General features: G+C 44.1%; 1 protein-coding gene across 2 annotated transcripts in view; it reads left to right on the top strand.

The window, feature by feature from the left end:
• Positions 1 to 16,604, top strand: part of LOC129695817 (aminopeptidase Q-like) — a 137,146-nt gene that overhangs the window by 42,884 nt on the left and 77,658 nt on the right. For both annotated transcript variants that reach the window (XM_055633165.1, XM_055633166.1), the window contains exon 2: positions 8,048 to 8,190. In XM_055633165.1, the coding sequence (XP_055489140.1) occupies positions 8,048 to 8,190 (143 nt within the window). The remainder of the gene's footprint in view (positions 1 to 8,047; positions 8,191 to 16,604) is intronic.

Genomic DNA, 16,604 nt, shown 5'->3' with positions numbered 1-16,604 from the left:
GCCCTGCACATCTCCTTTAAACTTTCCCACTGAGCTTAAAGCTCTGTCCTCTGGTCTTTGACATTTTCACCCTGGGATAAAAATTCTGAATGTCTACTCTATCTATGCCCCTCATTATTTGATGTAACTTCTATCAGGTTTCCCCGCAGTCTCCGATGCTGCAGAGAAAACAATCCAAGTGATCTGGACGTTTAAAGCGAGAGGCAGGCATTCATGGGGAGGGTCTTCATGTAAGAGATGTTGTTATAATGGCCGTGTCTCACGGTGCGAGTCCACCCACGAGTGATCCCGAGTGAAAGAAAAAATCAAACTCGTGGTTGTCTACGAGATTCCAAGTTTATGTTCACGAGTTTAAACGAATTCCCACGTGTATGTCTAAGTTTGCCGTTTACTTCTCATTTTTGCGATGTACCCAGTTCCTCTCCCGAGTTACCAAGTTCCTCTCCCGAGTTAATCTTGAGCCAGCAACGACGTGTGGAAAAATCATCACATGGTAAAAATGATGTCATGCAGTTTTTTTTTACACTATAAAAAGACCCAGCCTGAAGAACGATCTCGACCCGAAACATCACCTATTACTTTTCTTCAGAGATGCTGCCTGACCAGCTGAGTTAGTCCATCATTTTGTGTCTATCTTTGGTTTAAACTAGCATCTGCAATTCCTTCCTTCAAACTTTTAGAGCAGTTTGTTTCAAGAAACAATCCTTCCAAAATTGCATTGAAAAGTCCATTTGAACTGCATTTGTTCAAGGTCTGGCATCAATCATTGAAAGGCATAGGCTGTTTTGTGTCGGGAGAAACTGCTGATGCTGGTTTACACCAAAGATAGACACAAAATGCTGGAGTAACTCAGCAGGACATGCAGCATTTCTGGAGAGAAGGAATGGGTGACGTTTCAGGTCGAGTCCCTTCTTCAGACTGAAAAAACTTTTCGACCCTTCTCTCCAGAGATGCTGCCGGCTTGGCTGAGTTACTCCAGCTTTTTGTGTCTAGTAAGATTGTTTTATTCCCTTAATTTATCTCTCATCAAAACATTGGTAAATTTCTAACAAAAAGATTAGGTAAATTGAAAATTAACGTTATTTTTTCCCCCGACAGCAAGGTCCGTAGACCAGAGGGATAGCAGTGTGTGTCTCTCTACTCACCCAGTATGTCTGTCAGAGCAGCCGTCCCACCGTCGCGACTTAAACTGTATAAAAAGCAGCGGCTCAAAACATTGCTGATTGGGCAGATCTGCCCAGAAACCACCCCTTTCACACTCACCCCAGCCCTGGGAAACAACGTTTTCAGAGCCCTACAGTCACCCCATCCCGCCCGCGAACCTCTGAATGAAAGACAAAGCTCAAACTCTGCACCGAGGTCAGGATCGAACCCGGGTCTCTGGTGCTGCCAGGATGATTAAAAATTATCAATTAAAAGAATTGAAAGCAAAAGCTACTGATGATAAATTGTTATCAGTTAATAAACAGCAAAAGCAACTTGAGAAAGTTTAATTGATAAAAGATTTTCTGTCTGAATTGGTTTAAATCTGGTATTTTTTACCCATCTTTGGTATTTGCATAATGAGGTGTGGAAGGGATAGCTCTGACCTTTAGTCGTTCTTGTTATGCACTCAACATGCAGGGCTATTTGGTTATACTTTTATCTTTATCCTGAGATACGAGAAATAAACAAAAAGATCGCTGTTGACATGATCTGAGTCGTCATCTATTCATGCAGAAATTTCCACGCAGCTTTTTAAATCCTTCTTCCCCATTTCGTCACAATAACCATTTTAATTTTGCGCATTGTTATTCTTGTTACCTTGGATAAAAGATTTTTATCCCATAAATAAGAACCAATAATAGTGAGGTACTTGCTTCAGATTCTTCTGTTCCTCTGATTCTCTCTCTGTTTCTCTCTCCTGTACTCCCTTCTCTCTCCCTTCTCCCCCTCCCTCTCCCTCCTCTCCCTCCCCCTCCCCCCCTCCCCCTCTCCCTCTCCTTCCCACTCTCTCTCTGTACCACAGTTTGTACCAGTGTGTATAAATTACGCTAATCTATGCACCCTGGCTTGCTCAGAGAGCCTGTTTACTCCAGTAATGGTGATTTGTGACCTGTTGCTGTGAGAAAATTAAGAACGCAGGCTGGGCAGGCAGTCAGCATGGAGCGGGCCGATCGATGGCTTATCATTTCAATGATATAGTGAGAAAGAGCACGGGTTAAAGCTAACTTGGATGACGCAGCCTGGTTGCAAAGCAGTGGGGAGGGGGGTTGGGGTGAATTAGTACGGGAGACAAGTGTAGGAGAGGTGTACTGACTGTGTGGGCAGACACTTTGGTAGTGATTGCCCATGGGGTTCACTGTCAAGGACTTCATCATGCAGGGAGCATTATAAACAGTTGCCGCAAAAAAAGATTATGTGTGGATCTGGTATATCTGGGTATTGAAGGCGCTTCTGGTCTGCAGTGTGTAATAGTCACCAAAATACACTGCATCTTTAGAAAGGAAAAATACAAAACAGTTCAATCCCACTGGATAGGCCTTAGTCATGGTGCTGTACAACATGGAAACAGGTCCTTCGGTCCAGCTTGGCCGTATCTTGGGGTAGTCCTATTTGCCTGCATGTGGCCCATAGCCCTCTAAACCCTTCCCATCCATTTATCTGTCATTAATAACCTCAAGAAAATATGAAGCCTGCTTCAGTTTCCTGGGTCCAACTCAGAGAGAAGTCTCCCCCCTTTCCAGGGTTAATTGCTCCACTGTTTATAATGCTCCCTGCATTTATGAAGTCCTCGACAGTGAACCCCATGGGCAATCACTACCAAAGTGTCTGCCCACACAGTCAGTACACCTCTCCTACACTTGTCTCTCATACTAAGTCCCCCCCCCCACCCCAACCATCCCCTCCCCCCACTCCCCCCCAAGGAATGACTCAAGTCCATTTCGAGCAGGGTGGAAGGCCACCAAATGCTATTTCCTACCATTTCAAGCAGGGTGCAAGGTCACCAAATTCAAGTGCAGTTTCCTACCACTTCAAGCAGGGGGCAAGGCCACCAAATTCAAGTGCAGTTTGATACCATTTCAAGCAGGGTGCAATGCCACCAAACTCAAGTGCAGCTTCATGCCATTTCAAGCAGCGTGCGAGGCCACCAAACTCAAGTGCAATTTCATACCATTTCAAGCAGGGTGCAAGGCCACCAAATTCAAGTGCAGTTTCATACCATTTCATGCAGGGTGCAAGGCCACCAAATTCAAATGCAGTTTAATACCATTTCAAGCAGGGTGCAAGGCTACTAAATTCAAGTGCAGTTTGATACCATTTCAAGCAGGGTGCAAGGCCACCAAACTCAAATGCATTTTCATGCCATTTCAAGCAGGGTGCAATGCCACCAAACTCAAGTGCAGTTTCATGCCATTTCAAGCAGCGTGCAAGGCCACCAAATTCAAGTGCAGTTTCATACCATTTCATGCAGGGTGCAAGGCCACCAAATTCAAATGCAGTTTAATTCCATTTCAAGCAGGGTAAAACCACCATAAAATCACATAAAAACCACATATAAACCACACACAGTTCAGTAGACATTCAGTTTGTTCAGTTGATTCACAGCTCAGGCAGAGAGTCATGAACTCTCGCTCCCCCATCTTGCAGAGACTGAGGCAGTCCACACTTCTGGGTTTTATAGTCCCTACCCTATCCCACCGGAAGGGGCGTGGCCTTTATAGCATGATTGAAAGGAGAGAGAATCTCAATATTTTTTAAACACTAATAACTCATTTATTTTTCATCGATGGGAAAAATCCTCAGCACCTGATGAGCAGAGTGGGACTGAGTAAGATGGCCAAAAATCACAGCCGTACGTGGCACCTTTTTTTCTAAAGTCAATATACAGCACAAACAGGAAGTGGTCAAGATTAGACTTTTAATCTTTTGCATTTTCAAACCAACCACTTTTGCATTTTCAAACTACATTTTCAAGCCACATTAAGGGCACTCACAGGTCAGTAAAACCACTCACAGTTTAGTAGGCATGTGTTCAGTGTTATTCACAGATCAGACTGAGATTTGTGACCTCTCCCTCCCCCATCTTGCGGCGACTAAGTAAGTCCACACTTCCGGGTTTTATAGTCCCACGTCCCTCCCACCAGAAGGGGCGTGGCACTCATGGTGTGATTGACAGGAGAGAGAATCTCAACAAATTTTAAACACTAATAACTCTTTTATTTTTCATCAATGGGAAAAATCCTCTTATCCTGCACAGCGGAGAGCGACTCCGAGTAAGATGGCGAAAAATCACAGCCGTAAGTGGGAGCGTTTTTTCTAAAATCAATCTGCAGTGCAAACAGAAAGTGGTTAAGATTTGAGTTTTAAGTATATAGCTTTTGATAATCCTAAATATGGCCAACATATGTTTCTGAATGTAACAGCTCAGCCCATGTCTAAATCATGTCGGCATTCACAGTAGTTTACAGCCTGCCCCTGATGTTCTTGGCACTGTCCTTCAGCCAGCCTTTTCTCCTTAGCTCCTGCTTGCAGATGGAAAGAATGCACCCAGGTTGTGTGAAATATGCCAAATATTCTGAATGTTGTTGCGGTTATATGGTTTGACTCTTTCTGTTTGTTCTTCAGTCCAACTAAGATGTACCGTTTAAGCTGTTCTTAGAAGGGTACTGAGATTAATGATTTTGTAGCCATTATAAAATAATGCATTATTCTTCTCTACTTTCCTTGTATGATCTCTTCCCTGACCATAATTTCTTAGCCATTACTATGATATACCATTACGGTGTAGTTAATATATTTGTGCAATGAATTCTTCAACTTTTATAACTGTATTTGTACCAACCAACATTTAAACATGTTTATAATGTTATATCCATAAGCCTGAACCATATTTTAAAGGGACATGCCACAATGCAAGCCACCCTCTTCCAGCTTCACTAATGAGTGAACTAACTCAGTAGTAATAGGTGGTGTGGAATAGTACTCCCAAAGGATCAGAGGCACAATGATCCGCTGGTGAAGAACAGTGCTTAAAGGTGGCATCTTCTATGTGGAAGGTGACCATCAGCCCCAACGAGACTGTAGGCTGGTTGGTATTGCCAGAGAACTCCCTGTACAGGCATGTGTGGAGTCTGTGAATTGGGATGTTTTGTAGACAATTGCATGGCAGAAAGTCTCTGTGCCCTTGCTGACCGTTCCACTGGACTCCGAGAGTATGTGGAATTTTTATGACTTCCTTAATGCAGCAACAAAAGGCAAAAATGTGACGTGGCAGCATCTGCAGCAGCAGCCTGAGACGAGAAAACTAAAATTGACCGTGACTTTGACTTTCACATTCGAGGTATGTGTGAGCTTGCATTGAGCTGTTGGTAAGATCAAAGGAAGCAATTTAGATAGTAACAAAGAACTGTTGACATTGGTTTATGTTAAAGGACATAAAGTGCTTGAGTAACTCAGCAGGTCAAGCAACATCTCTAGAGAACAAGGATAGGTGACGTTTTGAGTTGGGACCCTTTAAGTGAGCAGTTGTTCATGGGAGATGCAAGGAACTGCATAGGTTCTGAGCAAAGCATGAAGTGCTGGAGGAAATCAGCAAGTAAGGCAGCATCTGTGGGGGGAATGTTCAGTGCTGAGTTTGTCTAGCATGTTGTGTTTTGCTCAGGCCATGGGAATTAAGGTGAGTAAAAGCTGGCTGGTCTACAAGAAAGAACTGTTATCTTTCATTACTGATGAAGTATATGTGTGGAAATATTGTTCACATTATTTGGGAGAGTTGTACAATGGAAAGGTTGTGAGGTCAAACAGAAATTCTGCCAAAAAGTCAGGAGTCGGGTTACCTGTTTGGGGCGCATGACAGAGGTTTGCACCACAGTGCTCTGCTCCGTATTAAACCACTTATAATTGCACAATAGCATTTTCTAATTGAAGTTGGTTTACAAGAACATCTAGGCCAGTCGGGTGAAATGTGATGCATGCAATGAGATTAAAGATTCAAGATTCAAGATACATTTAATTGTCACATGTGCCAGATGGCACAGTGAAATTAAATTCCCATACAGCCATACAATTAAAAAAATAAAGAACACACACTATAGAATTTGACATAAAACATCCCCACACAGCAGAATCAAGGTTTCCCACTGTGTGGGAAGGCACCAAAGTCAGTCTTCTTCCTCCACTGTTCCCCGTGGTCAGGGCCTCCCCGTGCCCTCCGCAATTGCAGCTACGGGCGGCCTGATGTCCAGGACCGCTCGCCGGGGTGATACAAGTCCGACGTCGGGGCTGCGGGTCGTCCTCAGCGGCGTGGACACCAGAGTCGGCCCCCTCCTACCGGAGTTGGCGGCTTCCAAAGTCCGCAGGCCGTGCCGTGTGGAGATTGCTGCTTCAGACCCTCTGCAAGGCGCCCCAGGACTCCACGATGATGGTCAGCGTCGCCCGCGTTGGGAGCTCTCCGCACCAGAGCTCCACGATGTTGGAGCAGCGGCTCAACGCTTCGGAGCTCCAAACGGTGACCCAGGTAGGCATCGCCCGCTCCGCAGTGACTCCAGCGCTGCGCTGCCGCTGTAGCAGCCCTGGTCCGGTTCCCGGTCCCCGGCAGGAAAGGCCGCTCCGATCCAGCTGGTAGGCCGCGAGGTGGGGGTGCGAGGACGCGACTCGGAGAAATAGTCGCGTCCCCGCCAGGATGAGACTGGGAAACGGTTTCCCCCTTACCCTGCCCCCCTCCCCCACATAGAAAAGTTAAAGTTTCCCCCAACACAAAACTTTAGACTAACTATAAATTAAAAAAAAGATTTAAATAACAGACAGGCTTTAGGTAGAGGCTGCTGCCAGTGCAGCGCCCCCCCTAGAGGGGCATTGACCTGACTACAGATGCTACACAGTGGTGCAGCGGTCGAGTTGCTTCCTCACAGTACTAGGGATCCGGGTTTGATCCCGACTACGGATGCTGTCTGTCTGTAGCTTGCAACCTCTTCCTGTGTCCGTGTGGGTTTTCTCCTGTGCTCCAATTTCTTCCAGCATTCCAAAGACGTGCAGGTGTGTAGGATAATTGGCTTCTGTAAATTGTCCCTAGTGTGAAGGATAGAACTAGTGTATGGGTGATCGCTGGTCAATGTGGACTCAGTTGGCTGAAGGGCCTGTATCCACACTGCATCGCTGAACTAAACCAAAATATATTCAGCCAGTGCTAGTTTGTGAAGAAGACAGCATCCTAGCCTCAAACGGAAGAGTTGTTGACAGTGAGCAACTAGTTTGTTCAGTTCATCCAAGAGTATTGACCACTTACTGAATCCTGCCTTGGGATTGAGATGATTTCTGCACCGGATTCCAATCACATTAAATGACCAGTTTCGGGCAGAGGAAAATTCCATTATATCACGTTCTATGGAAACTCGTGCCGAAGCCTGGATCTGGGAAATGTGCAGAACTTCAGCTTTACGACTAATGGGGATGACTTGCATGGAGAGTGCAAAAGGAAAATGAACGCGTTTCTGTTGTTGGATAATTTTGTTATGTTATTTTTCATTGATGCACAAGGATGCACAGAAAGGCTTGAGTGTCCTCCATTTGATGGCACCTGTAGCAGCCAAGTACAAGATGCCCAAACTATAAGCTATAGTGGTAGCAACATCAATGAATCCCAGGAAAATTGAAAATTCTATTGAACTGACAGGGTCACTGATCATAGACATACAACGTGGAAACAGGCTCTTTGGCTCAACTTGCCCACGCCGCCCAACATGCCTCATCCACACTAGTCCCACCTGCCCACGTTTGGCCCAGATCCCTATAAACCAATCCTATCCATGTACCTATCTAAATGTTTCTTAAACATTGTGATTGTACCTGCCTCATCTACCTCCTCTGGCAGCTCATACACCCACCATCCTTTGTGAATCTAATGGGTTCCAACCATGGTTTATATCCAAGATTGCTCTCTGTAAATGTCAGTAAATGGTCTACTGGAAGATATATAATCCAGAATATGAATCATTTCTACTTGTGTACTTTTGTCTTTTAGTTTTAAAGGAAAAGACAAAATTCATGTTGCTTTTTCTTCATTCAGAACCATCATTGCATCACAGATGGAACCGGTATATGCTCGATCAGTTTTCCCATGCTTTGATGAACCTGCTATGAAGGCAACCTTTGACATCAGACTAGTGCACCGTCCCCAGTTTGTGGCACTCTCTAACATGCCAGCAATCCGTGAGTAAATGCATTTAAATGATTTTCTAAAGGTCTTGCGTGTTCTCCAATTAAGCTGTGCCTCTGGTAACTCGTCCACACATGTCAGTTTTTACATACCTGTATACATGTTAGTTTTTAATGCAACACGTTTTACAGCACATAAATAAGCCCTTCCTCCCACCATATCCATGCCAACCAAGTGCCCATCCATACTAATCCATTTTTACTAGAATTTGATCCTTAGCCTCCAATGCCTTGGTGGTTCGAGTGTTCCTTCAAAACCCTCTGCCTTCACCATCCACTCATGCAATGTATTCCAAATTGTAATAACCCTCTGGATGAAAATCATTCTCAGATACCCTCTAAACCTTATGCCCCTTACCCTAAAACTATGCCCGCTTATCTTTAAACACTTCTGCTCTGGTGAACAAGATTCCAACCATTTATCCTACCAAGTCCCATCGGAATTTTGTATCCTCTCTCAGCTTCCTCCGCTAAATGAAAAACAACGCAGCCTGTTCAGTCTCTCTTCATAGTTCATGTCCTAGGAGCAGAATTAGGCCATTCGGCCCATCAAGTCTACTCCGCCATTCAATCTTGGCTGATCTATCTTTCCTTCACAACCCCATTCTCTTGCCTTCTCCCCATAATCCCAGACACATAACTTCTGTTTATAACTGAAACACTCCATCCCAGGCAACTTCCTGGTTAATTTCCTCGGCACCCTTGCCTACATAATCAATCCCCTCCTATAGTTTTACAATCAGAATTGCATATAGATGTTTGTGGGTCCTGCTTATCCTGGAGGCAGCAACCCACCCTGGACTACATGTGGGTGAGGAATCTTTGCAGGCTGCAATTAATCCAGTGAAAACACAGACTTGCATAAGATTCACTGTGCTCCTTACTTTAAGTGGGACTAGACAAAGTGGGACCCATTGGGTCCTATGTTCACACGGGAGTGCTGATCCCCCAAAGCAATATTCCATCTCTCCACAAATTCCAATATTGGTGGCCATTGGGAGGGGGGGGCTTTCTGGAGAACTAGTATGGGTGTTGTGGGCCGAAGGGACTGGTTTCCAGAGGGCTCGTATGGACATTGTGGGCCGAATGAATTCCTGGGCTAGCAGCTCAGTCACTCAGGCCTGGGGGGCTGGCAGCTCAGTCACTCAGGCCTGGTCGGCTGGCAGCTCAGTCATTCAGGGCTGGTGAGCTGGCAATTCACTCATGGCCATTCCTTGCATTTCCATTGCAAGCAGAGTGCAGGCCACCAAATTCAATTTCATAGCATTTCAAGCAGAGTGCAGGCCACCAAATTCAACTTCATAGCATTTCAAGCAGAGTACAGTCCACCAGTTTCCATTTCAAGCGGAGTGCAGGCCACCATATTAAAATGCAATTTCATACCATTTCAAGCAGAGTGCAGGCCTCCAAATTCAAATGCAATTTCATACCATTTCAAGCAGAGTGCAGGCCACCAAATTCAAATGCAATTTCCTACCATTTCAAGCAGAGTGCAGGCCACCAAATTCAAATTCAATTTCATACCATTTCAAGCAGAGTGCAGGCCACCAAATTCAAATGCAATTTCCTACCATTTCAAGCAGAGTGCAGGCCACCAAATTCAAATTCAATTTCATACCATTTCAAGCAGCATGCAGCGGACACCAAATTCAATTGCAATTTTATACCATTTGGGATTTATACTCCTGTACCCACCCTTACAGAAGGGGCGTTACCTTCATCATGGTGATTGACAAGCAAGAGGACTAATCAGCTGATCTCAAGATTTTTTAAACATTCACAATTTTTTATTTCTCATCGTTCAGATAAATCCTCGGGGCTCCCTCAGTGGAGGAGGACTGTGATTAAGATGGCCAAAAATCGTAGCGATATATGGTACCGTTTTTCTAAAATCAATATACAGTGCAGACAGGAAGCGGTCAAGATGAGACTTTGAGTTATATAGATATTGTTATTATTCAGGCTTTCTCCTTTTGTATTTTCCTTTGCCTCGAATATGCAACCGACTATCAGCTCTGAGTGTCACAGTGCCATGTAAGCTTGGTTTCATTTGAGAAAGGAGCCGAGACCTTTGAATGAAATTGTTAATAGACAGTAAAGGCACTGTGAATCATGGCATTGGCAAATGGTCAGTTTTAAATATTTGTTTTGTGTAAATTCTGGTTTTGGATATCTTATAGTTACTGAAGAAATAAATGACAAATTAAAATCTGTAGCTGCAAGTTTCTCAGAAAACACATCAATGATGTTTTGAGCAAAGGTTATAGGTGTCTGGATAGTCATGAATTTACCCTCATGAGTAATCATGCTGGGGTTGAATCCCATGCCTCATGGTAGGCGGGTTTTCCCCTATGACTGAGGCAGTGGGCTGGTCCCGTGCCCAAGGGCAGTGGGCTTGCCCAGTGACTGAGGGCAGTGAATTTACCCCTGTGCCCCTGGGCTTGCCTGTGACTGGCAGTGGGTTTGCCCCTGTGATGGAGGGAGATGGGATTGCCCACAGTTGCTGAATGGGTGTAGAAGACCATATGTTTATCCTAAATGTATGCCTTTTCTTCAACATCAAGTTGCATCAAAATAACATCCTGTTCAATCAGAGTACAATCAAATTAACATAAACTAATCAGGGTGCATGTAAATACCGAACACATTTATCCGTGTCTTATATTCAAGCATTTTAACTAATTTCACATTAAGTGTGCACCTGGCTCAGTAAATCTTGGATTGTGTTTGCCTTGTTGGTTTGTGCCTGATTACATGTGTGTTCAGGTTTAAATGTAAAGGAAATTGAAGGCTAAACATTTATAATTAATAAAAGTTACCACCAAAGTGTGATGAGAAGAATGGATAATTGCTATCTGTACAGCTTTGTTTGTAAATTGATGGAACAAATTGGCCATCCGCCATGATGTCACTTGATTAACATTTTCAGATTAGAAATTAAAATTGGTTAGGCTGCATAAATGGAAACTGATCCCTTGGCATGGTAATGATAAATGTTACCTCCAGTGAAAATGAGATACAACTTGTTGTTGTACAATAAACACCTCCACACAGTTTTTCATTTAGATATATGGGTATATATGGATTGGTGGATAGATATAAGGTTTAATCCTTATTGATTAATATTATCAATGAATCACTGTTAATGTTTACAGGAATATTACAACATTGTCAAAATTCAAAGTATCGTTCAGATAATTCTGCTGCAATTAAATATTCTTGTGAAACTTCACATTGTATAAAATCACGTATTATCAACAATTCTGGCAATGAAGAATAGGGGTTAGGTATCTTCCCTGAGCTACTATCTACCTCATTGGAGACCCGTGGACCACCTTTAGTTGGTCTTTATCTTGCACTGTACGTTATTCCCCTTATTCTGTGTCTGTACACTGTAGACAGCCCAATTGTAATCATTTCCTCTGACTGGATAACACGCAACAAAAAGATTTTCATTGTACATCGGTACATGTGACAATAAACTAAACTAACTAACTAATGAAGGTGCAGGACAGTTTCAGACTCACAGTAATAAAGTTTTTTTTTCCCCATGATTTTCAAAAACAATGGGGTTTTTTTTAACAGCTGTAAGTTTTTTTTCTGATAACCAAAATTTGATTGTTCAGTAGATTATTGGTGCACCAGTATTAATAGCAGCAATTGCTTGTCAATTTTTAAGTAGCCTTGCGTGGTGAAAGTAGCACCGCATGTTCCAAAGAGACACTGGCGTTGTGGGGCTAGTTCCCATTCAAGATTGCATTATAATTATATCAGCTAAGATAATACAAATAGTGTTCTTTAATTCATCAGTTGCATAATATGCAATTCACATTGTGGAAATATCTATTTTAGCAGAACAACATGTTCTGAGAAAAACAAAGTGACGTGCCTCAATGACTATCAACCAGTGGCACTAACGTCTGTGGTGATGAAATGCTTTGAGAGATTGATTAGGGTGCATATCAACTCCTACATCAACAAGAACCTCAACCCGCTGCAGTTCGCTTACCGCCACAACAGGTCAACGGTGGATGCGATCACACTTGCTCTCCTCTCCGTTCTGGACCACTTGGACAACAAAAACTCGTGTGATGGGCTGTTGTTCATAGACTACAGCTTGATGTTTAATACCATGGTCCCCTCCAAGCTCACGGATCTGGGTCTCTGCGCATCCCTCTACAATTGGATCCTCAACTTCCTCGTCCCCAGACCACAGTCTGTCTGTATTGGTGGAACGTGTCATCCTCGATAACAATCAGCACGGGAGCACTTCAAGGCTGCGTGCTCAGCCCCCTGCTGTACTCACTCTATACTCATGACTGTGTAGCCTGATGTAGTGTGAACTCCATCATCAAGTTCGCTGAATACACCACTGTTGTGGGAAGTATCACGGATGGTGACGAGTCTGAGTATAGAAGTGAGATCAACCAATTGACCAATGGGGCCAGCACAACATCCTGGCTCTCAACACCAGTAAAACCAAGGACCTCATTGTGGACTTTAGAAGGAGTAGGATAGGGACACAAAATCCTGTTTATATCAACAGATGGTGGAAAGGGTCAAAAACTTCAAATTCCTGGGCGTGCATATTTCTGAAGACCTTTCCTGGTCCCAGCACACTGATGCAATTATAAAGAAGGCACATCAGCGCCTCTACTTCCTGAAAAGATTACAGAGAGTAGGTATGTCAAGGAGGACTCTCTCGACCTTCTACAGATGCACAGTAGAGAGCATGCTGACTGGCTGCATCGTGGCTTGGATCTGCAACTTGAACGTGCAGGAGCGGATAAAAATGCAGAATGTTGTAACCACTGCCCATCGATCATCGGCTCTGACCTCCCCACCATCGAAGGGTTCTATCACAGTCGCTGCCCAAAAAAGGCTGCCAATATCATCAAAGGCCTATGCCATCCTGGCCACACACTCATCTCTCGGTTGCCATCGGGAAGGAGGTACAGGAGCTTGAAATCTGGAACATCCAGGTTCAGGAACAGCCGCTTCCCCACAGCCATCAGGCTATTAAATACAACATCAAACAGGCTCTGAACAATAACAGTCTATTATTACTATTGCACTTTATCTGTTTATTTATTGATTTGATTTGATTCAATTTATTGTCATTGCACTTTTCAGTGCAACAAAATTGTTTAGCCTGCAGTCATAACATAGAATAAATAACAAACACTCAACACACTTTAAAGTCCCAAAGTCATTGTCTCTTCCCTCCTTGCTCTCCCTCTGCGCTGAGGCAATCCAAGCCTCCGATGTTGTGACCCCGCCGGGTGATGGTGTATATATATGGTCTATGGTATATAGACACACTGAACTTTTATCTCCTGTTCTGTATTATGTTTACATATTCTGTTGTGCTACAGCAAGCAAGAATTTCATTGTCCTATCTGGGACAAATGACAATACAACTCTCTTGACTCTATTAGTATTTATTCTAGTTGCAATTTTTAATAGATACAGGGCATCTAGTAAAAGCTGCTGGATATTAATGTGACACATTTTGATATTCGTTTTGAGAGTTGAAGCGATACAAGATCAAGGTTTGTATGCCATCATGAAATGGATACAAGATGGAGTGGATTTCCATGAGCAACAAATTTGAAGAGCTTGATGGTGAAATCACGGGATTTTGTGAGATTAAAAAAAGCCATTGATTTTGGTTAATACATTTCTCTTGAAGTTGCAATGCGGTGGAAATCATGTACATTGTGCCACTGGATGAACAGCCTCTTAAATGTGATCCAAAGAGCAGCCCATCTTCTACTGGCAGGAGACCATTGAGGAGAACCTTGGAGATGACTCTCCCTGTGGAAGACTGCGGGAAGACTCTCTGTCGTCCTTGTTGAATCCTTTCTTGAAGATGGTCACAATAACCCTGGCATGATCTCCACATTGCAGATTTGGGACTCAGAGGTTGTTCATTTGTGACTGAGGCTTCTTTCCAAGCCTTAAAACATCAGCAGGAATACTGTTTGCTCCCGATGTCCTGTCATTTTCCAATTGGTATGTGACCATTTCAACTTCTTATCAGTCAGGGATGGCCAGGAGACTGTTCAAGATAGTTTGATAGTTTGGTGTTTAAGAATGAACTGCAGATGCTGGAAAAATCGAAGGTGGACAAAAATGCTGGAGAAGTTGAGCGGGTGAGGCAGCATCTATGGAGTGAAGGAATAGGTGACGTTTCGGGTTGAGACCCTTCCTCAGACAGTTGTGGGGGTGGGAAGAAGAAAGGAAGAGGCAGTGGGTGTGGGAGAACTGGGAAAGGGAGGGGAAGGAGGGAGAAAGCAAGAAGAACTACCTGAAATTGGAGCAGACCTCTTGGATGCCCCTCATAACCATCAACCTGCTTTAGATCTGTTTATTTTAAACTGCCGGCAGGACATCAACCACCTCAACTTCTCCACTCCCCTTTCCCACTCTAACCTCTCCTCCCCTGAACATGGAGCCCTCCACTCACTGTGCAACATAGAAACATAGAAATTAGGTGTAGGAGTAGGCCATTCGGCCCTTCGAGCCTGCACCGCCATTCAATATGATCATGGCTGATCATCCAACTCAGTATCCTGTACCTGCCTTCTCTCCATACCCTCCGATCCCCTTGGCCACAAGGGCCACATCTAACTCCCTCTTAAATATAGCCAATGAACTGGCCTCAACTACCCTCTGTGGCAGAGAGTTCCAGAGATTCACCACTCTCTGTGTGAAAAAAGTTCTCCTCATCTCGGTTTTAAAGGATTTCCCCCTTATCCTTAAGCTGCGACCCCTTGTCCTGGACTTCCCCAACATCGGGAACAATCTTCCTGCATCTAGCCTGTCCAACCCCTTAAGAATGTTGTAAGTTTCTATAAGATCCCCTCTCAATCTCCTAAATTCTAGAGAGTATAAACCAAGTCTATCCAGTCTTTCTTCATAAGACAATCCTGACATCCCAGGAATCAGTCTGGTGAACCGTCTGAGCACTCCCTCTATGGCAATAATGTCCTTCCTCAGATTTGGAGACCAAAAAACTGTACGCAATACTCCAGGTGTGGTCTCACCAAGACCCTGTACAACTGCAGTAGAACCTCCCTGCTCCTATACTCAAATCCTTTTGCAATGAAAGCTAACATACCATTCGCTTTCTTCACTGCCTGCTGCACCTGCATGCCTACCTTCAATGACTGGTGTACCATGACACCCAGGTCTCGCTGCATCTCCCCCTTTCCCAATCGGCCACCATTTGTGTGGCAACAACCCAGACAGGGTGATCAAACCTGCCAACAAGGGAGTTGCCGTGGTAGTCTGGCGCGCTGATCTCTACCAGTCTGAGGTCAGGCACCAAGTTTCAGACACCTCCTCCTACTTACTTAGCTGAGTTTCTCCAGCATTTTTGTCTACCTTTGATAGTTTGAACAAAGGAGCTCAGTTCAAGAGTTTGCAGTGCTCCTTCTGTAACGGGTATAGCTTGGACCCAATAGCAGCACAGAGTAGTAACACAGGAATGGGTACACTGTACTCACACAGAGGCTCAGGATTGAGCTAGGGTTCCGAAGAGGGGCAGGCAGGAGACGTAGTCGGGGTAGCGGAAGGTCTGGTAACCAGGAGATCCACCACACGATGCAAACAAACCAACAAGGGACAGACGAAAGGACGGAATGGTCAGGGGCAGGCAGGTTCGAATCCGTGTAGGCAGTCGGGAAATCGCTGGAGAGTCTTGCATGAACGCTGAGAGCAATATGGCATTGTGTGTCTTCTTCTTCTATATAGTGTTTTTTGGCGGTTGGCAAACAACTTTTTTGGTGCATTACCGCCACCAACTGGCATGGAGTGTGGATCAAACAACACCATTACATATTCTAATAACCTATATCCTTCCGAACAAATTGGTTACCCTAAGAAAAAGCATCAGGATTTGATAGCACTTATTTGAACTCCCTTGCAAAATATCTACCAACTCAAATTGTACTCCTTCTTTTCTGAACTGCTCACTCATCCGTTCTCTCTCCTCCTCATACCTCTCACAATGTACAATGACATGCTCTATCGTTTCCTCTTGCCCACAGTATTCACATCTGCCTGTATTATGCTTGCCCATTACAAAAAGTGTACTGTTCAGACCAGTGTGTCCAAATCTAATTCTTGAAATCACTGTCTCCTCTTCTCTGTTCTTTCCTGCACATCTCATCTTTCCCACTTTCCTCTGGACTCTGTAGAACCACCGTCCTTTCCGTTCTTCCTCCCATTGCTTTTGCCATCTTTCCTTCAGTCTTTGCTTAATAATGTCTTTGATTTCAGTTTTACCTATGTTAATAGTTAAATCAATCTTACTTCTTTTTGTTACCTCTTTTGCTACCTTATCTGCCATTTCGTTTCCTCTAATGCCAATGTGTGCTGGTACCCATAAAAATATGACTGTA

Source organism: Leucoraja erinacea, chromosome 3 (genome assembly GCF_028641065.1).
Source record: "Leucoraja erinacea ecotype New England chromosome 3, Leri_hhj_1, whole genome shotgun sequence".
NCBI classification, from domain to species: Eukaryota; Metazoa; Chordata; class Chondrichthyes; order Rajiformes; family Rajidae; genus Leucoraja; species Leucoraja erinaceus.
This window is presented reverse-complemented; position numbering and strand designations above follow the sequence as displayed.